Genomic DNA, 22,289 nt, shown 5'->3' with positions numbered 1-22,289 from the left:
ATTTTAATCGATTAATTTCGATTAATTATAACGCACATACAGATCCAACTACATTGGCCTATACACATACAGCACAGCAATGAAGTAATAAAATGAACTAGGATCACACTCAGCCAGCACGTTATTACTCTCACGCGCCCCACTCAATATGGTCGCCGCTTGAGTGGGGCAACTCAGAATAATAACGTGCTGGATTAGTGTGATCCTAGTTTATTTTATTACTTCATTGCTGTGCTGTATGTGTATAGGCCAATGCCTTGGCTGGCGCTTGTGCTGAAAGTCTCACTTGGGGACATCGACCTCACCGGACTCCTCCCCCCTTCCCTTAGTTAGCCAACGGAGCCACGGAGAGGTGAGTATTTTCATTAGCAATCAAAACAATTTTAATCGATCAAAAAGATTAACGATTAATCGAGAAATTAATTGTTAATTTGCACAGCCCTAATATATATAGCATCAGTATAGAAAGGAATATGAAAAAAAGTCTTAAAACCATTATATTTTGTCATGTCATCCCTAAAACATGGCTTTGCAAGTGTTTCATTGTGAGCATTTAGCTCTGGTTACATTTGATCAGCCATGAATTACTAATTGTGCAGTTAATCTATGATAGGAATGAATTTACTCAAAGATATAGAACACCAGTATAATTTGCAGACACCTTCTTTCTGACCTTGCCACAGGACAAAGCCAGTGATCAGCTGGGAACACACATCCTGGATAGCAGGTCATAGGAAACCCACAGAAACATGTCCTTTGCCTGATGTTACTATTTTCAGCTAGGTCAGGGTATGATCATCTTTCATCTGTGGGTCCTTTTAGAGCACAAGATATTTAACAACAGTTTCACCGATGGTCTTAGAAGGGTGGGCAATCTATGGTAGGCCCACTGTGAACAGTTAGATAATGAATGCGCATTCGCAAGATTTTCAGGGTTATTCACAAAAGGGTGAAGAGTTTGGAGAAGGCAGGAGAAGTGAACAATCTAGGACAAAATAGCTGCTTTGGAAAAATTCTCCAATTCATCTTACTTTCCAGTTCAGGTATGTTGTCCTAGATTGTTCACTTCTCCTGCCTTCTCCAAACTCTTCACCCTTTTGTGAATAACCCTGTTTATGTACTACTGATTAAAGTCGAAATCTTCACTATTTTGCGCTAGAAACACCTTACATTGTACAGTATTCACTGCAAGTCCCAAAATGCTAAAATGAAGAACATCACTTGAAACTCTTTTTACTTTGTATGCCATCCATGTGTGGTTCTTACAATATAAGATATACCTTTTGCAGGTTTCCTACACTCTGCAAATTGTCAGAGGCAAATTTCACATGCACGGTGTTGATACAAAGCCTTTCATTAAATTTTTTTCTTTTGGTTGAACTTGATGAATTTGTTTGTGTTTTCAACCTGACTATGAGCTCCTAGGACTGTATCTGCTTCCTTCATTTGAAGGGTGGAGCTTCATCTGAAAGTGGAAGACCTTTTATAATAAATAAATACTGGACGAGAATCAAAATACAGACAGTTGTTTTATAACTCATGTTCATATTTTGCATGTACGATTACTGACCTCTACTAATGGACACATAATTATATGTAAAAAGGTATTAATTTTCTACCTATGCCGTAACTATAATAGATCTCATACAGACCCTGTTTTATTCTTAAGCAGAATGCCCTAAGGTATTATCCAGATTGAAACAGGTCATTAATTTCAAGGTTAGTATAAGAATGACAGGTAAATATTAAAAGCTCTGCAACATCCCTGGTGCTTGTTACTATAAAAAAACGAAAATGGAAGCAAGTTTTGATTTAATATGATGCTCATGCTCTGAATCACAATGTCTTGTTTACCAGGAAGGATGCCCTGTATTACATTACAAGATTTATGAACATTAATGTCAGGAATGCAGGTCAAGCTCTCAAGTTGAGTTTAATGAGAAGGTGTAAATCTGTCTATGGAATGCTAGAGACATATAAAACCTCATTATGTACTGTTGTGTTGTGAAAAAGTAATATACATTTTCAAATTTGTGCTAAGCAAAGCATTATAGGACAGTGCACTGATTTAGATCCACTTACTAAGCAATCTTAAGCAATTTATTCTTGAAAGTTACACATTAAAGGCTACACCTATTTCAAACAGTCCTATTGTTTGATCTAAACTGCTTACGTTTTAAAGAAGTTTTAGTTTCATTATTTTTTTATATTGTGTGTTGTACATTATATGCTAGTCAAATTGTTTTCTCTAGTATGTTCTGTCTACTAAAATTATTCAATAATAACACTATTATGTAAAAGATCATATTTATACTTCAACAGAAGAATGATTCCTAGCTTTGGTGTCTGCTGCTCACTTGATTTTAGTTTGCAGCGTTCATTTTCAGGTTGCTTTTCTTGTTTTGAAGACCTATATATGGTGGCCCATTAAAGTGATCATTGTGTTAGCTCCTGAAAGTCTGAAGGGTACACTTTTAAGCTTTACTTAATAAATAAAATGTTAGCTGGTCAGTCCAGCTGGAAATTATATTTCAGCTATAAATAGTATCTGGTAAGCTGAGTCACCCACTGGCTTTTTTTATATGATAGTGTGACCTACATTAGCTGGCTCATCTTGTGTCCCTATAACAACCTGCAAGTACAAAAAAATAACTGTTGATGTGTCATAAGTATACTATGCTTCTACCTTGCTCTTTGACGAGCTCTGAATTCCTTAGCATGTGGTATCAGGCATGCCTGCTTGATTTCTAACGGATTGCAGAGAACAAAGACCTGTCTTCATATCCTCTTCCCTACCTCATCTCCATAACCCCTCCTTGTGAACAGAACTAACAGAACACTTCCAATGTTATATATAGAAGACCAAAAGGAAGCATATAACAGAAGATCATTGTTAGAGTTTAACTGTTAAAAAAAACTTTGAGCGTTATTCACTATAGAGCCGAAGGATCCAGCTGTAGCTTCAGCTGATCTTTTGGCTCACTTCAGCCGCAGGAGCCCTTCTGTGCATTCGACCTAAAGGGCTGCTGTGCGGGCTATTCACAATAACCCGCACAGCAGCCAAAGGAAGCCGAGCGGCTCAGCCGAGCCAAAGGCATATGCTTCGGCTTGGCTGAGCCATATTGACAGCCGGAGCGGGGTCAAAAGGGCCAAAAGTAAACGGTTGGGCGGAGCTAGCATTGATGTCACCGCTAGCTCTGCCCAATTGCTTATATTTTGCCGTCATATGCCAGATTCTTCATTCTGCGTCAACATTCTGCCGTCATTTTTTAAAAATCATTATTTATTATTTACATTTTTTTTATTTTGCCAAGTCGTCATCGTCGTGGACAACGCTGGATGTCATAATTGACCTTAGGAATACGTCGGTGGATCCATTTGTTTTTGGGGGGGTTTTAAAAAATAAAGTACCCCTTACTCATTCACAAGGGGGGGCGACATCTGGGTGTTAAAGGGCTTAAAGGGGTACCCTGCCCTCACCCCCACAACCAACGCCCCAGGGCTTGTGAAGAAGAGGCCCTTGTCCTCATCGGCATGGGGACAAGGTGCTTTCCCAGGGGGGTCCCTGAAAAAGCACCATTCCGGTGCCAAGGGCATGTGGCCTGGTATGGCAGGGTGGAAGGGTGGTGCTCGCTCATCCCTCCCCTTTCCTGACTGGCCAGGCCTGTGCTCAGGTCAAGGGTCTGGTATCGAATTTTAGAGGAGAACCCAGGTTTTTCCCCCCCATTTTTGGGGTTGGGGTTCCTCCTTAAAATTCCTATCAGACCTTAAGGGTCTGGTATGACTTTGGGGGGAAACCCACACGCCTTTTTTTTTAATTTTTAACTTGGGGTCCCACCTAAAATTCCTACTAGACCTAAAGGGCCTGGCATGACTTTTGAGGGGAACCCCACACTTTCTTTTCTTTTTTTTAAAAATAGGGGTCCCTCCTAACATTCCTACCAGATCTAAAGGGTCTGGTATTGTTTGGGAGGGGGACCCCACACTGATTTTTTGTTCCTTTAAATTTTTTTAACTTAATTTTCTTTTTTTTTACTTAATTTTTCATTTAAATCATTTAAAATTTTAATTTTAAACTTTTTTTTTCATTTGTTTAAATTTTTTCTATTCTGCTCGCTACCTCAGAGGTAGCGAGCAGAATAGCCGAGCCAAATGCTGCTCGGAGGCATTAGAATATTCACTCACTGCCGTTTAGCCTCTATCAGAATGGGGCAAATGGCAGCAAGTGATCTGCCGACACTTTGGCTCTGCCGATCCAGAAGTTACGTCGGCTGAGTCGAACTCCTTCTGCACTTCAGTTCAGCCGAAGGCAGCCGATGTACGGCTGATTTTAGCGGATGTACGGCTGAAATCAGCCATACTGAGCTGAGGTGAATAGCCGAATGATGTTCGGCTCAATTCATTTCGGCTCGGTTATTCACCCCTTTCGTGCCTTCAGCAGCTTTTTGAATAACCCCTTATGTGTTATTTGTTGTTGTTGTTGTTAGTATGGATGTTCAGATACCAGTTCAGATACCAGTGCCGATACTTGCCATTTTCACGCAGTCCACCACTGTCCTGAAATCATTAGTCTTGTTACAAATTTGTATTGTTTAAGAAAAACTTTCCTAAAAAAGCCCAAATATAGTCATGGCCAAAAATATTGGCACCCCTGCAGTTCTGTCAGATAATGCACTACTTCAAACAGAAAATTGTTGCAATTACAAATGTTTAGGCATTCTCATGTTTATTTCTTTTGTTTGTATTGGTATGGCACAAAAAAGTAGAGAAAAAAAGCCAAATCTGATACATTCCACACAGAGTCCTCAATCTCTTTTTCTGCAGCCCCCCTGTCATAGATGAACAGGTGTTCAGCTCATCAGTATTCTTTAGCACTATAAATGTTTCTCAACATGCTGCTCATACTTCAAACAATTAGGTACAGTTTTTGTAATACTGATTGTTATGGTAATTAATATGCAGAAAAGCTAACAACTAGAGATGTTCAGCTACCAAGTACCGTACTTGGTACAAACACAAATACAGATACTTATCCAGCTACTAGACTAGAGAAAAACTCAAAACTTAGGAGGCAGCTGTTATTTTTAAGGAGCATACAGGGCTCCTGGGATTTGTGCATCCCTGTTTTAATGTATAATTTGAGAAACTGTCCGAGGAGGCCGAGCGCTGTGGGGGAGGAGAGCAATGTGAGCGGCCAGCCTATCACAGGAGGCCGGGCTCTCCTCCCGCACTGCCCCAATCAGAACGTGTTCGGTTCTAATTCGAACTTTCGAACATGGAAAACGTTCTAATTCGAACTTAGAACTTAATGTAAGTCTATGGGACCAGAAAGTCAAATGTCCCCATTTTGAAGCTTTATATGCAATGTATTGTCCATAAAAAGGGTATGCGGATCTGGGTACTGCCCTGAGGGACAGGAATCAATGAAAAAAAAACTTTTTAAAGGAGAAGTGATTTTAACATTGCTTCAAGTGACACAATAAAAATGAAAAATTTCTTCAAATATCGTGTCTGGGGGGTCCCCTTAAACCGCCTGTAAAGTAGCACATCTGTATGATGTATATAACCTGCTGCAGCAAAACTGACAGTTATAAAGAAAAAAAAATTACATTTAAATTGCCGGGAATTATTTTTCCCTTAATCTTGTAAACAACTGCTTGGGGAGGCAGCCTGTATGAAGAGGCCATATTTTAGGACACTCGGAACTAGGCTAGAGATTTTTTGGATAAATTCTGGTGTCTCTTTTGCAGACATTGGATGAAAGTTACAACTGGCACTTTAAAATTGGGCCTTGACGGTGCTTTCACACCATAACTCTTCAGTTATTCTTGACAAGTGCAGAATAGGACCCTGCTCTAACAATTCAAATTATATATACCTGTCACACACCTGTCTCCTTGTTGGCCTTTCAGACATAATGTGGGGCTTATTAAATTTTATTAGAGAATGTGGGATGGGAAATTGGTGCTTGGGTGCAATACTTTATCGAATGTGGTGTTTGGTGCACTATAAACTGTTGCGCAATGGCTTATTATAAAAACAAAAAATTTAAAAATGTAAAAAAAACAGGGGGCACCTGCGACACAGAAGGGGGAATAGCAATGAGGCAGCAAAAGAACCTGCTCCTGAAAAAAAGTAAAAATAAGAAAAGACAATAAAAAGAAGAAAAATAAATGGGAACACCGGTGACGGAGGAGAAACACCAGTGACGCCACTGACACACACAAAAAAAGACAGCGAATATACAGCATAGAAAAGAATAGTATATACACTACTGTATATAGTATTAAATGCTGTATAAAGCACTGACACTTCATACAGTGACACCAGTTAGCTTTCACTTAATTACACTACACTGCACTACACTGACAGCTACACGGACAGCTATGCTACACTGACAGCTACACTGACAGAAACATTCTATTTTTAACTCTAGCAACATACTACATACAACATACATATAGTGTGGGGCTGGGACTTAGCTGTGAGCCATGATTGGGCAAAGTCATCATTACTTTGCCCAATCATGGCTCATACAGAGCCCTGAGCGGGCAAAGTCTTGCACCTGACCAGTGATCAGGTGCATTGGTTTACCCAATCAGGGCTCTCCAATGCAAACTGTGCATTGCGGGGTGTTCATCAGCGAACAGCCCGCTGAACACCCTCACAGTGCGTGTGCTTGCTGAACACACGAACTGCCGATGTTCGAGTCGAGCCCATGACTACTAAAGAGATCATCAAAAGCACAGTGGGCATATGAAATACTAGACCATTCAAAGTCTTATAAACACTCACAAGCTTTTACATCTACCTTGATCAATGTTTCTCCAAGCTAAGGATTTGTATATATGGTGATACATATTACCTTTGTAGACAGCTGAAAGCAAAATTAATGCTTCATGTGCAGGATTTTTAAATATGCATAATGTTCTTTCCATGACCAGTGGCATCCACCAAAAGAAGCATGCTGATTTAACCAGCATACTGAATGTGTTTGACTTTGTGAAGCAGACTGGTCATTCATGTGTTCTAAATTTCTCTTGACACTTTTAAAGGGTATCACGTTGGCCATCTTGGGCTGGGAAAAAATGAGATGCGCATAAAAAATGCCATCTACCTGGGCATGTTTTGACACCATCTGAAACCAGATCTTACCCACAGTACTTCTAAATGGGAAAAATAACAGTGTCTGTTAACTAAGATGTGTTTGTATCAATGAAAACAAGAGTTAAAAAAATAAACAGGAAAGTCAACATGATTTGTTGATTTGTTATTCTAAAATGGAGGCACATATATATTTTATGACTTCAGCTTATTTGAAAGCTATCTTTCTTTACCAATTATAATGTTTTGCTTGGAAATATCAGTTGTTTTTATGCAAAGGAATGCACAAAAACAGAGAGAATGCATCCTGCTCCATTTGATTGAATTTAGTAAACCCATAAACGTATGCAGGATTATACATTTTATGTTCAGCTAGAAATAGGAAAAGTAAGAAACTGAATAACATAAAACACAATTAAGATCCGGTGCTATCATTTTTCACTCTATGCTATTTCCACTATGTATAATAATGCAGTTGTGATCTGTGTTTTGCTGCTTATCCACATTGCTACATCTTGTTCTTTTCCTAGAAATTACTTTTGCAATCAAAATTCTCCCTTGCTTGCTGTCTATACCACTTGAGTTGATTATATATTTCTCTGCTGTTCTGGGTTGTCTCTGCATTCCGGACATTGTAGCTTCTTTATCAAATTAGACCAAAGCACAATGTTTTGTCTTAAGCGCCCTCAAAATGAATTACACAGCCTCTGAATTTGTTCCTATTGCTGGAAAATGCAATGACTTTAGGACAGAATAAGAAAATTCATATTTGAAGTGCCCCAAATTTTCGGGGAATGTCTAATTCTGCTGGAGGATGAAGATGATATCATATATCATCTATGATGCAGTCACATTTGGTTTAATTTTATCTGTGGCATAGGATTTATCGGAAATGATTTCAATGATACAATGAAACATTATATATATATATGGTTTCTGGAAAATACTGTAGTTCAGTTGCCATGACAGCAACACACTGAGACAGACCCTATACATCCAAAAGACCCAACACCCAAGCACAAGCAAATTAACCTGGTACATGCAGTCCTGTGCAGTAAAACATTCTGTATATTGAAGAGGCCAATACAAATAGACAAACTCTATGGATCAGGGCTCAGCAGTCTTCCTACTCTTTATGGAGCAGGGACATGCTTTTGAGGAAAGTGAGGTGAATATTTTGGACACAAGGGACAACTGGTTTTCAAGAAGCGAGAAAAACTGGAGCAACCCTTGCTAAACATGAACTGGAACCTTCGACATGTCACCCACATTTAATGTTGTTTTAATATCTTTATTCTGATTATTTGTTAGCCTACACTAAGTAAATAACATCTGTGGCACTGTGGCAACTGGATTAGATTAATTAGATTGGATGTGTCGTGCAAAATTTTAATACACACAATCTAATTAACATTTGCCTAGACACATTTTATGAAGCCATGATCATTGGATTAAAGTGACTGAGATACCCATGCTGGCTATGTCTAGTAGTGTCATGCCTTACTGCACAACTACAGAATAAAGTTCCAAAACTGAATTTGTGCAGGTACAAAATTCACCTTTCCAAAGCAATAACCATTTTTTTTTTTTTTAACATGGTTGTATTTTCCATTGAATGAATAGAAACAATTCTGGATACCAAATCAAAAGGTATAAGCAGAAGTTGGTTCTTGCTTGGATCAGTTGACAAAGATAGCAAGTGATTAGACAACACAAGTAACAAACAGACCCTGTTCAATGCACATCAGGTACTGTGCTTTTTGTGCTAACAAGATTCAAACTAGTAACAGTTTCCTTAGAGACTGTAATACTTGAGTCTCCTGATGATACTATTTAAGGCTGTAACTCACTGCACAAGCCTACACTGCAAGAATACAATGTCCTAGGCATTCTCATAGCATTAGAGTTGCCGATGCCAATTAATTCCTTTGAATACAGACATATGATTAGGAGCATAAGAGATGCTCCTATGCCACCTCTCTCCGCAACCCACCACTCAATCTGCCACCCAGCCATTGTCATGATCCCCGGCCAGTGTAGGCCTGGCTCTCATAGCAATGCCCCCTCCATCCTCATTGGTTGGTGGGAGCACTCCCCCTCGGGCTGCATCAACATTGCTAGGCAGTGGGTCTGCTCTGTCTGCCTAGCCTTCTCTGCTGTGATTGGATGGTGGCACTGTTGCTCTCTTTTCAAACACCACAAGCCCAGGATTCTGGGCTTGGTATAGTTGAGACTATACAAACTTTGCACTTGCATCTTATTCCTCATAATCTAGATTCTGACCTTGCTGACCTGTACCTGGAATGCTCTCTAGTCTGCTGGTTGCCCTGACTGCAGCCTGTTCCTGGATTACCCTCTTGTCTGCTGCCTACTCTGGCCTTTGACTTTTCCTGGATAACACTACTAACTGCTGCCAGCCCTGATCATTTCCTTCCTCCAGTTTTTGCTACTGTCTACGCTCCTGCTGAAATGTTAGCCCATGCCTGACTCTCTTTGGGTTCACAGGTACTCTTCACTCCACCTCTAATGTTGCTTGTCTAGTGACTGTAGCACTGTAGTGATTAAGCCCTGGTGCAACCAAGTACTGGTAGGCTTGCTTGCCTTATGAGAACAGGGGCTGCTATAGCTGAAGGTACACTCAACAGCTATAGTCCCTGACAATCAGTGGTGACACAAGCATTACACTTATCTAGTTATTTAGGTCCTATTGTATATTTAGAATCAGTTGCTGCCTTGCCTTCATTTACTAGTGGGTCCCCGCATCACTGTCTCCCCTGCCCCCTGCATGGGTGCCTACATCAGCTAAGTGACTGCTGTGGATGCACCCGTGTGTGCGCATTCCCAGCCATGTCCGCAGTGGCTGTGTGCATCCATAGACACACACAGCCCTGTGGCAGGCCACACCCCTCCTTTCTGCCCAACAAGTTGATTGACAGCAGAAGGAGCCTATGGCTCATCTGCCCTCAATCTCCTCCTCTGCAACCAGGAAGTTCGGAACGGAGGATCGCTTCAGGGACTGGTGGCAGTGACAAGCGGCACTGACAGGTAAGTGTGGAGGGGATGGGGACACAGAAAGGTACTGGGCATTGCCATTTTTCTAGCCTCCGTTTCTAAAAACTGTAGTTTGCAGTGTTAGGAAATGAGACTACTTGGTCTGAATTTTTGCAGATTTGAATTCAGAGCTCTGAACAAGCATGCATACAACACATGGATATACAAGGCAAATGCCAGTCAGAAAAGTATAGACACACAGCAAGTAGGCTTTGCCAGCCCAGTTATATTAAAGGAAAGATATATATGTTTTTATTGGAGTATATCTATAAGTAGGAATGAGCGAATCCAGAAAAAATCTGCTGAACCCCAATATCAACCCTATTAAAGTATTAAAGTCAATAGGAGCTAAACTTTTTTACTTTACTTTAAAAAAAAAACACTGTTCAATGGGGAGAGAGTCTCCCCATTGAACAGCAATTACAAATGCAGAAGATCCACTTCAGATCCATTTCAACCATGATAAGTGCCACCCAGTGATCTTCATCCACCATTAATGCCATCATAAATCATCATCAGTGATGTCACCCAGGTTCCTCACTGGCTTGTTTACAAACAGAAGTTGCCAGGGATCTGTCATGTCTTTAGTGGTAGCTTAAATTACAGACTTTATACACAAGCATTAGCCAGTTTTTGAGTTTTTGAATTGGGTGAGGTGGCCAAATATGAACCTATGATCAGCCCGAATCCCGAATCTGAAGAAGCTCATGCCTATTAACCTCAGGTATTCTGGATAATAAAATGTATTTGTTTTTTCTCATTCTTGCACATGTAACAATGTGAAAGCACTATGCTATTTGTGTTGTAAAAAAAACAGGGCTTCCCCACTTGTAATTAAGTTAATTATCCAATTTAGCACCTCTTCTATAAATATGTTTGTATATGCAAGGTGTAAAAAGCAGTATGTTTAAAGCATTTTAGTAGCTGTAAGCCTTAGTGTTGTTTTAGTGCAAATTCTTACCTGATACCATGAATAGGCTCGATCTGAAGGGTCAATCAAAATGATGATAATTTTTGCCTTTGGGATTAAAGCTGCTGCTCTTTTTGGAGCTTCTTCAGAGTGGAAGTAGTTAGCACTTTTTTCAAACACCAAATCAGTGGTGGCATTTGATGGGGTTGGGAAGAAATCCATGTACCTAAGAAAATACATTATGTTCTAATCATTTGTTTTCATGGTTCTGTATATACACATTAAGATACAACACTGCTACAATTTATTATACAGTGTACAGATTTTTCTTTAAGTTAATTATTATTATTATTATTATTATACAAGATTCATATAGCACCAACAGTTTGCACAGCGCTTTACAAAATAAGGAAGACATTACAATCACGATACAATTCAAAACAAGATTTTAAGGATTGGTGTATAAGTAAAATCACACACTTAACAAATTAAAACAATTAAAACAATTAAGTTAGCATGTATTCATCAAAATCAGTACATTATATTTAAATGCAGCTAATGTAAGTTCCTGAATTGATATTGATATCAGGCTCCTGCTACCTACACAGTAGCCCCAGGAATGCAAAAAGGGTGTACAGCAGTAGGAGTTAATTAAGCCTGGCTGCACTGAACATTTGCTGACAAGTAACAGGCTAACCGTTGGATAGATCAGAGTGATGGCTCTTTGCAATTCTGCTACTCCTGAAGGGTCTGTTCACCCAAGAGTGATACGCCTGATGTGCTATATCACTCAGTGATTTCTTATACTGTATATCATGTGCGCTGCAGTCTTGAGACTTTAGTTCTAGATGGGTGTGTCTCCCTTTGCATTCTCCATAAAAATAATTTCCATATCTACCATAGAAATGATGACCTCTTTGTAATGAATGTACCAGTTCTACAGGGGAATCGGCCCTGAAGGAAGGGAACTTCAACTGAAGCTGTAAAAAGTAAGTGAATTACTAATGAATGGCACAAAATATGGAACAGCAACTTGAAGCTACATAACAGAATGTTGTCTTGCACATTATTAGATAATTGAAATGTATATACAGTAGTTTCAATTTCTTTATTTTACTAGGGGGCTCATTCACACCAGGTGCCTTGAGCTGCATTGATCAGCAATGATGAATGTGGGCTCAATGCATGAATGCATAGACAATAATTGTTCTCTGTATGTCTTGTTCACACTATACGTGTGTGCTGACAAAAATGCTTGTCAATGCATTGCAGCTCATTGCAATAAGCTGATGTGCATAGAGTTGAATATAATGCCATTTTGTGACATTTTAAAAGGTCAAACGAAAACTGGAAAAAAGTTACCACTGTGATATGATGTGACAATGCACACCAGCACACATTCTAACGTGCATCTGCTGGTGTGACCTTACAGTGGCCATGTACATTTTCTAGTAAGATGAGTTTCCTGACTCTGTAATGTATATACAGTAGTTTCAATTTATTTATTTTACTAGGGGGCTCATTCACACCAGGTGCCTTGAGCTGCATTGATCAGCAATGATCAATGTGGGCTCAATGCAAGAATGCATAGACAATAATTGTTCTCTGTATGTCTTGTTTACACTACACGTGTGTGCAGACAAAAATGCTTGTCAATGCATTGCAGCTCATTGCAATAAGCTGATGTGCATAGAGTTGAATATAATGCCATTTTGTGACATTTTAAAAGGTCAAACGAAAACTGGAAAAAAGTTACCACTGTTATATGATGTGACAATGCACACCAGCACACATTCTATGGACCATAACGTGCATCTGCTGGTGTGACCTTACAGTGGCCATGTACATTTTCTAGTAAGATGAGTTTCCTGACTCTGTATATGCATACTGCTTTTTTTTTATATGCATACTGCTTTTTAGGATAAAGGCTCAGTAAGAGATACGCGTCTAAAGCATATCCCTAAATGGTTTCTGTACTATGTGGACCTGACCATTCCGTTCTTTATTTCACATAAAATCAAAGTAAAAACCTTTAAACACCCCCATGCCTGACATTTTATAAAATAAACTTTGAATACAGTTAAGATCTCCTGGGCGCTGTAATTTAACTTCACATCCAAAAAGCTGACTGGAGAAAAGCAAGTTATTAGATGTCAACTAAGAATAGCTGAGGTAATGATTAAAGTCCTGCTTGTAATTCCGCACAAGCCAGCAGTGTCTAGCAGTCATTTTACTTCCCGGGGTTAGTGAAAGTTAGGTTTTATAGAGGTACAGAGTAATCAATGGTCAACAGAAGTAAAATATATTGACTTAATAGAATAAAGTTCAGACTTGTGAAACTTGCTGAAAATGACCTATAAAAGAAAGCCAAGCTAGATATGATTGATATGTGAAAACATGCATAACATTTCAAGGTCTAGATAAAATGACCACTTTTTACTGTTCATTTTTGAAATAATAGCTCAATGTTAGTTTGTTGAAACACGGCACAGTCAGTGGGCATTGGGGAGCTTGCCTCATACTTGGTTGGTTTATGATCTCTAACTCACATGAGACAAAGGAATGGAACACTGTTTTGCTGCAGAGGAAAGGAAATCAGCTCTGTTTTATTGTTCTTATAGTAATGTAGCATCTTGGTTTGCTCGAGAGAGAGCTCCTGCTTTTCAGATTCAAAGCCGCAGCTTGACTGGAGTTTGGCTCATTGTTGCCCAATATTGTTCCGTTATATATAGCAATATTGTATACACACTTCCACAGACATACACTTGTCTATTTAGAGAGCAACAGATGTTAGTCACACAGACAGACTTGAGCGGAGGCGGCCATCTTATCGAGGTGGACACCCAACTTGTGATGTTGGGATCAGTTTGCTCTCTGAAGCATCACTTCTTGGACCTTACTAATATTTAGATCTTATGCCTGCATGCTATTTCTTCTTATACATATACCCTATATAAAATGTTCTGTCTGTGGTTGTTTTAAAAATTGCACAGGCTATTACGCATTTGCATTTGCTAAAAGGCAAATGCGTGTCCTAATATCTAGACTTACAGCACCTTTTCTTTTTTGGCTTCCAAACCACCTTCTTTTTGGATTCTCCGTGCACATCTCTAACCACTAAGAGTGTGCCAACTCTGTCTGATTTTCTGAGAGATATTGCTGACCTTCCTCCATACACACTCTCGGCCGAGGCATTATATGGACTTTATTTCAAAGGAGGAGGAATAGGTTACGTAAACTTCGGAAAAACCAAAAGAGGATACCTCCCAAAAAGAACAAACAGGATACGTGAGTAGGAACTTTGAAACTGCTTCATTCTATGTGCTTATCTCACAAGATTAACCCCCCTCACTTTGGAGACATTAAGGGGAAAAATCCAATCAAAATGGTGCACTCACCTAACCAAAACACACTAGTACCTGAAATATGATACACACATTTAAAAATCAGGAATAAAATCCTCCTTGAAACAACATATGTCAGATCGAGGACCTGACACAGGGAAGGAGCCAATCGATAGCCTGGCAACGCTCTGACAACTTTTATTTTCTACAAACTATCAAAATCTCCCCCAGCGGGAATACAGTCTATCAAAAGAGCTACTATGTAATACTCCACACTGAATAAGGCATATCTAAATCAAGTAAGGTGGCGAGCAGTAAGCCACATAAATCCATAAATGAATGTGATATATGACAAGCCTGGGATCAATGCTTATCTACCTGGAGTATGTACCATTGCAATCTAAAAGCTGTTACCCTAAAAGGTCTTGATATAAAGGTGCCAAAATAAATAGGGTCTATATTCACCATCCAGAACCAAATTGAATTACAGTCAGTTAATTTTTGTGATTTTAATGGTGCTGTTAGATGTTTGGTGGTGCTTTGATATGTATTAATAAAGTTTTTGTACGATTTTCTAATTCGGTCTGTCCCGATCCTTACTTAACCCTTAGACTGTCTTCCCTTTGAAGGCAGTCTGATTCCTGTTTTTATATATGGATTAAAAGGATGATGAGTTGTAATTAGGTGTGAAGGGGCACTTTAACCATTTGGTGTTAAACCCCCTTCCTGGCCAGGCCATTTTTCAGTATACAGTATAGCTCTGCGGTACTTTGACTGACATTTATTCCGTCATGCAACACTGTACTGAAATTAATTCTATGCCATTGTTTTGGGACAGATAGAGCTTTCTATTGGTGGTATTTAATCACCACTGGGGTTTTTTATTTTTTATTATATAACATTCCTGAATGGCCAGATCAGAGCCTTACAGGAGCGAGAGGGGAAGACGTCCTGCCCCTCCCCGCTCGTACCCGGTGCCCAGCGCGCACCCGAGTGGGGAAACTGTCAGCAATGTAAACTGCCAGAGATGGCTGTTTACATTAAATCGATCGGACGCCTCTAGAGATGCCCGAGCGCTTGTAGTACCAGCGGGTGTGCGCTGTCTCCATCGCCGCCGCTGCCAGTCCCGAGATTCGCTGTGCCCGGTGCGGCTGGGACTGGCATGGCGATGCTGTCAGTGGAGATCAAAGGGAGTTCAGTACATGAACTCCCTTTGATCTCTTTTCCGGTCCCTGAATGCAGGAAGTGATGTATAATACATCACTTCCTGCATTCAGTGTCACTCTCCGGTTACAGATGCCGATGCGAAGCTGATGAAGCAGAACTCTGCTTCATCAGCTTCTCTGGCGGTCCCTAGGTGACATTAGGGGTCTTAGAGACCCCTGATGTTGCTATAAAGAGGGCCTGTTATGTGAATTAACTATCACAAAGGGGATTTCTTAGCAATAAAGTTAAGTGTAAAAAAAAAAAGTGTAGAAAAAATTAAAGCATAAAAAAATTATGCAAAAACAACGATTCCGCCTTTTGTGCCACACATGTTACATATCGCTGCGAAAGTCGGAATGAGAGCAATAATTTTAGGGCCATTAATCACTGATAACACTAAACTGACGAGCGGTAAAAGCTTTTAAAGCATCGCCTATGGCCAATTTTGGGTGTGTTTGTTTTTTGCGATTTCGTGCGCACGCGCAATTTTAAAGCTTGACATGTTTGGTGTCTATTTACCCAATGTGACCCCATCTTTTATTGTTTTACAAAAAAAATCACTTCCTACATTCGGCAACCGGAGAGGAGATCAGAGGGAGATTGTGTACGGAACTATCTTTGATCTCCAGTGACAGAGCTGCCGTGACGGTCCCGGCTGCAACAGGCACAGCGGATCTCGGGACCGGCGGCGATGGAGACGGCGCACACCCGTCTCCATCGCCGTCGGGCATCTCTAGAGACGTCGATCGCTTTAATGTAAACAGCCATCACTGGCTGTTTACATTGCTGACAGTTTCCCCACTCATGCCACTGGGCACCACGCACGAGTGGGGACGGGATGTTTTAAGATGCCCACCCGCATCTAGAAGGCTCCCGTCTGTTCGTTTAGGTATGGCCAATGGACGGAAGGTGGTTAACCAATGCATTTGGTCTTGGACAACTTATTTATGTGTCTATTATTATTTTTACCATATATGTTCTAGTGGTCTAGGAGATATGATCACACACACCAGGTAACCAGTGTTTATATTTGTTGTACTTTAGCTTTACTTAATTGGCCACAGACAAACTGAAATCCAGGCTAAACAAATATTGTCTACATACAAGAGCCACCTATACTTGTCAGTGCCATCTAATAGCTCTAGTGGCATGCGAACGGCAACTGCCCGGCTACACAGCAGGTTAAATTTTTTTTAAAGAACCCTTTGGTGTCCTTTATGTATTTCTTACAGATCAGTGCAATAATCTATCATGATGCAACTTTTGCACTTTGATGATTTTTGTGCCAAGAGTTGAGCTTTAAGTTACATTATGTTATCTGTATTTTGTGAAATTGAGAAGAGTTTTATTCACTGGTAAAAAGATGCAAAAGAAGGAGCATCTTAAAGTAAATGTAAACCTTAACTGAATGGCATTTATTTTTCTAAAGCACCGTGTGTCATAATCATTTGCCTTTTTTTCAAATACTTGATCTCACTATGTTTTTATTTGTTGTTGCATCTTAATGCTGTTGATCTTACAGCCACCTTCTATGCAAATGCATGCACTCTGACAATGGTTGCATGGCATTTCTCAGGGTGAGTTTCCTAATGAAACAGCCACCAATGGTCACGGTCAGAAGCCTGTACAACAGGATGACAATGTAGGAGTACAGCTGGGAGCCTCCCTATATCAGAAAGTGTCTGAACAAGGACCTGCATAGCAGGATTACCAGGTATTAGTTTAATGAAAAACATTTACTTTAAGTGAAATCATTTTTTATAAAAGCACATATTCACCGGCAAAGATTTGCAGGAGTTAATGTCTGTCTATGTTTGCATCTATGTATCTATGTATCTATGTATCTATGTATCTATGTATCTATGTATCTATCTATGTATCTATCTATCTATCTATCTATCTATCTATCTATCTATCTATCTATCTATCTATCTGTCAATCACAAAAAGAATACATTAGCACTTACCAATCCACACCTTTATGGTAGTTATTTCCATTGAAAAACTGCATCTCTTCAAATGTTTTTGGATTTGGAGAATTGCTAAAGATGGCAGGATGCATGACCAGGAAAAGGTATAATGCCGTAGTGCCTGCAATCAACATAACCAGTTTTCTGTTAAATGCATTTTTTGTTGAAGTAATGTTAATTAGCTATAGATATTAAATGACTCTTGTTAGAAAAGTTTATACAATACTGTGATTATTGGTTTAAGGGTTTAAAATTACCCCTCCCCTTGATTTTGTTTTACATTTTTAGTGCACATACCTTTTTTGGAACAACCTTCATTTTGGTCATATGATATTTCCCGGTTTTCTTCCATTCATCTTCCTGCAGAGAATAGTGCCATATAATGATGTGGACACTGTTATCAGCATTATTCTCCTGTGAATGAGGGAAGCTGAATTACTTGCCCCCAGAGGTTGTGTCTTTAATGTTCTAGGCTCACAGAAAGGAGGTTAAATAATGCTGGGCATCAATCAACCTAGAAAAAATGCAGCCCCTTGGAGAAGGATGAAAAGTGCACCGCTGGAACTTGGAGTGGGTTAGAACTACTTTGGAACTTTTTTTCTAAATGGGGACAGAGTATATAAAACAAATCTTTAAAGTTGGTCTTCAAGACTTTCAGTAAACTAGGTATAGTAGAAAAACTCTATAAAGTTAATCCTTCAAGACAATGTTAAAAAAAATTGCATAGTCCAGTTGGGTGGTGGTGGCTGAAAATATATATTGCCAATGATGTACAGTGTATAAAATCATATTTGTCTGCTAGTAGGATTGTATGCTCTGTTAGTGAAGAAGATTTCCACCTATTTATATATTGAGTCCAATACAACTTTAACAACTTTTAATCTCTTTTAGTTAATAAAATATAGAATAAATCATAAAGGAAATTAAGAGAAGTTCTATGTGTTTATAAATCTAGCAAGTTTTTTTTCAGGTTTTGCATTTTTGACATTTCTCTGTCTGTAATTTTTTTGTTCAATAGAACATCCATATTACACTGACAGCTGTTTCTGCTTTTTAATGAAGCCCTGGCCAGTGGCCCCTTTAAGTGAAGGAAGCCTCACAGCTCAGCATTGCAGCCATGTCACAGGTTAATTTTTCTCTTCCCATTGGTGATAGACAGGACGTTGGGAGGGAGCAAGCAGAGTAGCTGGAGGACTGTAAGTGGCTGCATTGGTTGCCATACTAAACCCCACCAACTGGACACAGGAGGAGGAACATGATTGGCCAGCAAGAGTTAAGCCCTGGCCTCCAGACCAAGGGGGGAAGCCAAGAGAGCTTCGGATGGTCATTTGCTTGGGACACTTTGACAAGATACTTTTACCATGTGAATTACAAATACCATGACTTGAAGGTTGAGCACTCCACCGGTATAGTTAAAGTGCCCCACTGCTTGTAGACTTTGTCATAGATTTACCCACTAGCCAATGGTTAGCAAGGATATAATTTATTCCAGTTAGACCCCTGTAGTTCACAAAACCCCTCTTACCCCAATACAGTATTCATGGTTATTTATCACTACTTGCAGCGTCATGCTACACCTGCCCAGAGCCTTTGAGGCAGGGCCTCTCAAACAAGGTGGGTCATCATTAGAAACAGTAGAAGAACGTATCATTCCATCAATCACCATCAGCTCCTTTGAGTGAAGTGCTACATCAATTATTTTTTTAATAAATCTAATTACCAAGTAGAAGTGACAGGTGATAAAATATAACAAGTATTGAGGTGGTAATTTTTTACCAGCTGTCTAGCATATGTATCTTTCAACTTGTTTATACGTCCATATTGCTATTGTCAATGCAAATACAGATACTGTATAGTAACGTATATCAGAAAAACATAAGTAAATCAAAGGACACTTGCCAGCAAAATAGTAGTGGGTAACCACTATACACAAAGGATTGAATGCACAAACAGTAAGTGGTTAAGATGCCAGATGTGCTAATTATGATCATACTATTACATTTTATTTTAAACATTTCTTTAGAATTGGTTGAGTTTCATCACAGGACTAGAGCTAAAAAAAAGGTGAGCTAATGTTAGCCCTTTAGTATTACTCGTTTTCTGTTAATTGTCACACACTCATGCACTTGTGCATTTATTTGCTAGTTATCCACTAATTCAGAAGCTACAAAATAGTAAACCATGCATGAGACAGAGACATTCAGGAACAGTCCAAGCAGGTTTGTCCTGAACCTTTATTCAGCAATGCAGCAAACAAACACAGTTAAATACAGAAGGGCTGTGTACAGCAGGTCAGTAACATAAAACAAAACATCTGCACATCTGAGCCACTAACTAAACCTAGGAAATGTCCTGACTAACAGTGTCCTTCTTTAGAGGTTCTCCAAACCAAACAGGCAGCTCTCTCCCTCTCTGCTACCTCGGAATGTGCCTCGGCGTCTTCATGTCCTATGCACTGTATAGCATGTGATGACTCACTGGGCCTTTGCTGGAGTGGAGGGGAGCTGAAGTGACCGGTCGAACAGCCAGCCAGGATTGTAGTTTGAGTGAGTGTAACTGTTATTTAAGCACCCAAGACAAAATGAGCCCCACTGCAAGGGTTAAGATTTTATTTCTTCATGAATTGGACAGCAATGAGAAAACCAGTAAGACCAAACTGGCTCCTAGTTCTGGTCCTCCTTGTTCCAGTTTGAACGCAGTTGTTGAGGGAATGAGCCTTATATTAAGTCAAAGGGTAATTTTGCCAGCAATAATCAAAATACATATTTTTAGTTAATCCTTAACTATATTAAATGTTATTTTTTACATTTATCTTTAGCTATATTATATAACTTATTTCCCTAACACATCAGATAACATGTTGCCACATCATACTGTAGTATGAGTATTTTTACATGCAAACTTGATTATTTTATTAGTAGAAATGTATAGTAAAATAATTTAACCTTTCTCTTCTTCTCTTTTGTGTTTAGTTGGCCTTCCGGTTTGTAAATGCTTGAAGACAGCTTCATTTTTAATTTTTAAAAGCATTTTTACCTATTAATATTTTTATTTTGCAACTGATTTATTGAAGTAGTAGAAACTGTTTGCTTAGCAAAAATATTTCTCTTTGCCAAGTAAATGTACACTGAACTTAGTAAATAGATGAAGCTTCATGTTGAAAGCCCAATCATTGCTAGAAAAAAACATTTGTTTGTTTTATTTTCCTTGCACATGAATGGGTATTCAAAGTGAACAAAGCTTAACTTAATTTTCTAAGTTCAGTGAGCATTCAAGTTACTAAGTGGACTGTCTCTGTTACTTTACAAAACCAACCTTTATATTTTACACACCTGCCACCACAGAAAATAAAGTGGTATACAATACACTTCTAACAAATACCCTATAACTAAAAGACTGCTCACCGGTTTTTTGTGGCCCCACAACAAGAAATTTGGGCAATCGATCACAGGTTTTTTCTTTCGACCATATATCACGGTGGCGCTTGTCATCACATGGATTCTAAAAGATATTAGCAAATAAGTAATACTATCGGGCATTCACTGGTGTGGATATAAACTATTCTATCACAGATTAAATAATTCAAAAATTTGTATTCCACCTAGTTATACCTCCTTATAAAATATCAAACAACACAATGCCCTTTGGTGACTGGAGATACTGGCATGGAACAAAATGTAAATTTTTGTACATTGTTATTGTTTGATATTAGCAAAAAAAACATCTGAACTACATACACATGACATGACATCAGTTTATTATGTTATTTCCCTTGACAGTTTTTTTAAATAACTTGTTTCATAAGACATTAAGACCTTGCAAGTCAGTATGCACATACTTGTCATACAGAAAAGAGTTGCACAAGTGAGGTATTAAAAACAGGAAATAATTAACATTCTGTCAGAGTGACGTTTGTCATGCAATCTTAATCATGTTAAACATAATCTGTACAAACAAAGGATGGAGTCAAGAGCTGTCAGTTTATAAGATGTCTATATGAAAATAAGCAAGTAGAAAGCAGGGAACTACACACCTGCCAGATGTATACAGCAGCGTTTGTTCTTTACAGCAAAACACAGCAAATCAGAAAATTATTAATAGCACTCACTCCTGAAGGAGCTGCTAGATTTTACCATCCTTGCTAGCCTTTTTACTTGTGAATTGGCCTACAGCTACACCTAAACTTTAACTGACCCACCAGTCGTCGTGACCAAAAGACAGACATCCACTCCCTCAATCTTTTTTTTTTGCTATTTTATTGGCTCACATTTCTAGGAGATAGAGGTTTGGGGATACAGAATACCCCAAAACTGCAGCAACCACCCCCCTCTGGATTGTTGTAGTATCTCTGACCTCTGCCACAGGTCAACATTGAACTCTTGTTCCTCTGTCACAGGCTACTGTAGACTAGAAAGACAGACAAGCACTCTGTTCCCAGGCAGCAGGCCCATGAGGGGAAAATAGGACATTTCTATACACACGTCCTCTTCAGGCAAAGCCAGAGAGCCCATGACTCAAAAAGAAGGCAGATGCAAAATGTCTTGGACTTGCAGAAACTCACCAAACCCATATTAAAATAACAAAATCCAGCTCAGGCTGGCTGCAGCCCAGCTGAAAACACTTTAGATTAGGAACACTCTGCCAAGCTAATATCTATTTACTTTATGGTGCGTTAAAGAGACACTAAACACAATTGTTAAATTAC

The 22,289-nt window shown here is 39.2% G+C and overlaps 1 protein-coding gene across 1 annotated transcript in view; it reads right to left on the bottom strand.

The window, feature by feature from the left end:
• LOC108792214 (bifunctional heparan sulfate N-deacetylase/N-sulfotransferase 3-like) overlaps window positions 1-22,289 on the bottom strand; it is a 223,105-nt gene that overhangs the window by 27,944 nt on the left and 172,872 nt on the right. Inside the window, exons 8-10 of the mRNA XM_018562936.1 lie at window positions 20,989-21,085; window positions 17,582-17,705; window positions 11,117-11,291 (exon numbers count right to left, since the gene is read on the bottom strand). Coding sequence (XP_018418438.1) covers window positions 11,117-11,291; window positions 17,582-17,705; window positions 20,989-21,085 — 396 coding nt within the window. The remainder of the gene's footprint in view (window positions 1-11,116; window positions 11,292-17,581; window positions 17,706-20,988; window positions 21,086-22,289) is intronic.

The sequence above is a fragment of the Nanorana parkeri genome, unplaced genomic scaffold (genome assembly GCF_000935625.1).
Source record: "Nanorana parkeri isolate BGI_ZX_2015 unplaced genomic scaffold, ASM93562v1 scaffold614, whole genome shotgun sequence".
In the NCBI taxonomy this organism is placed as follows: Eukaryota; Metazoa; Chordata; class Amphibia; order Anura; family Dicroglossidae; genus Nanorana; species Nanorana parkeri.
This window is presented reverse-complemented; position numbering and strand designations above follow the sequence as displayed.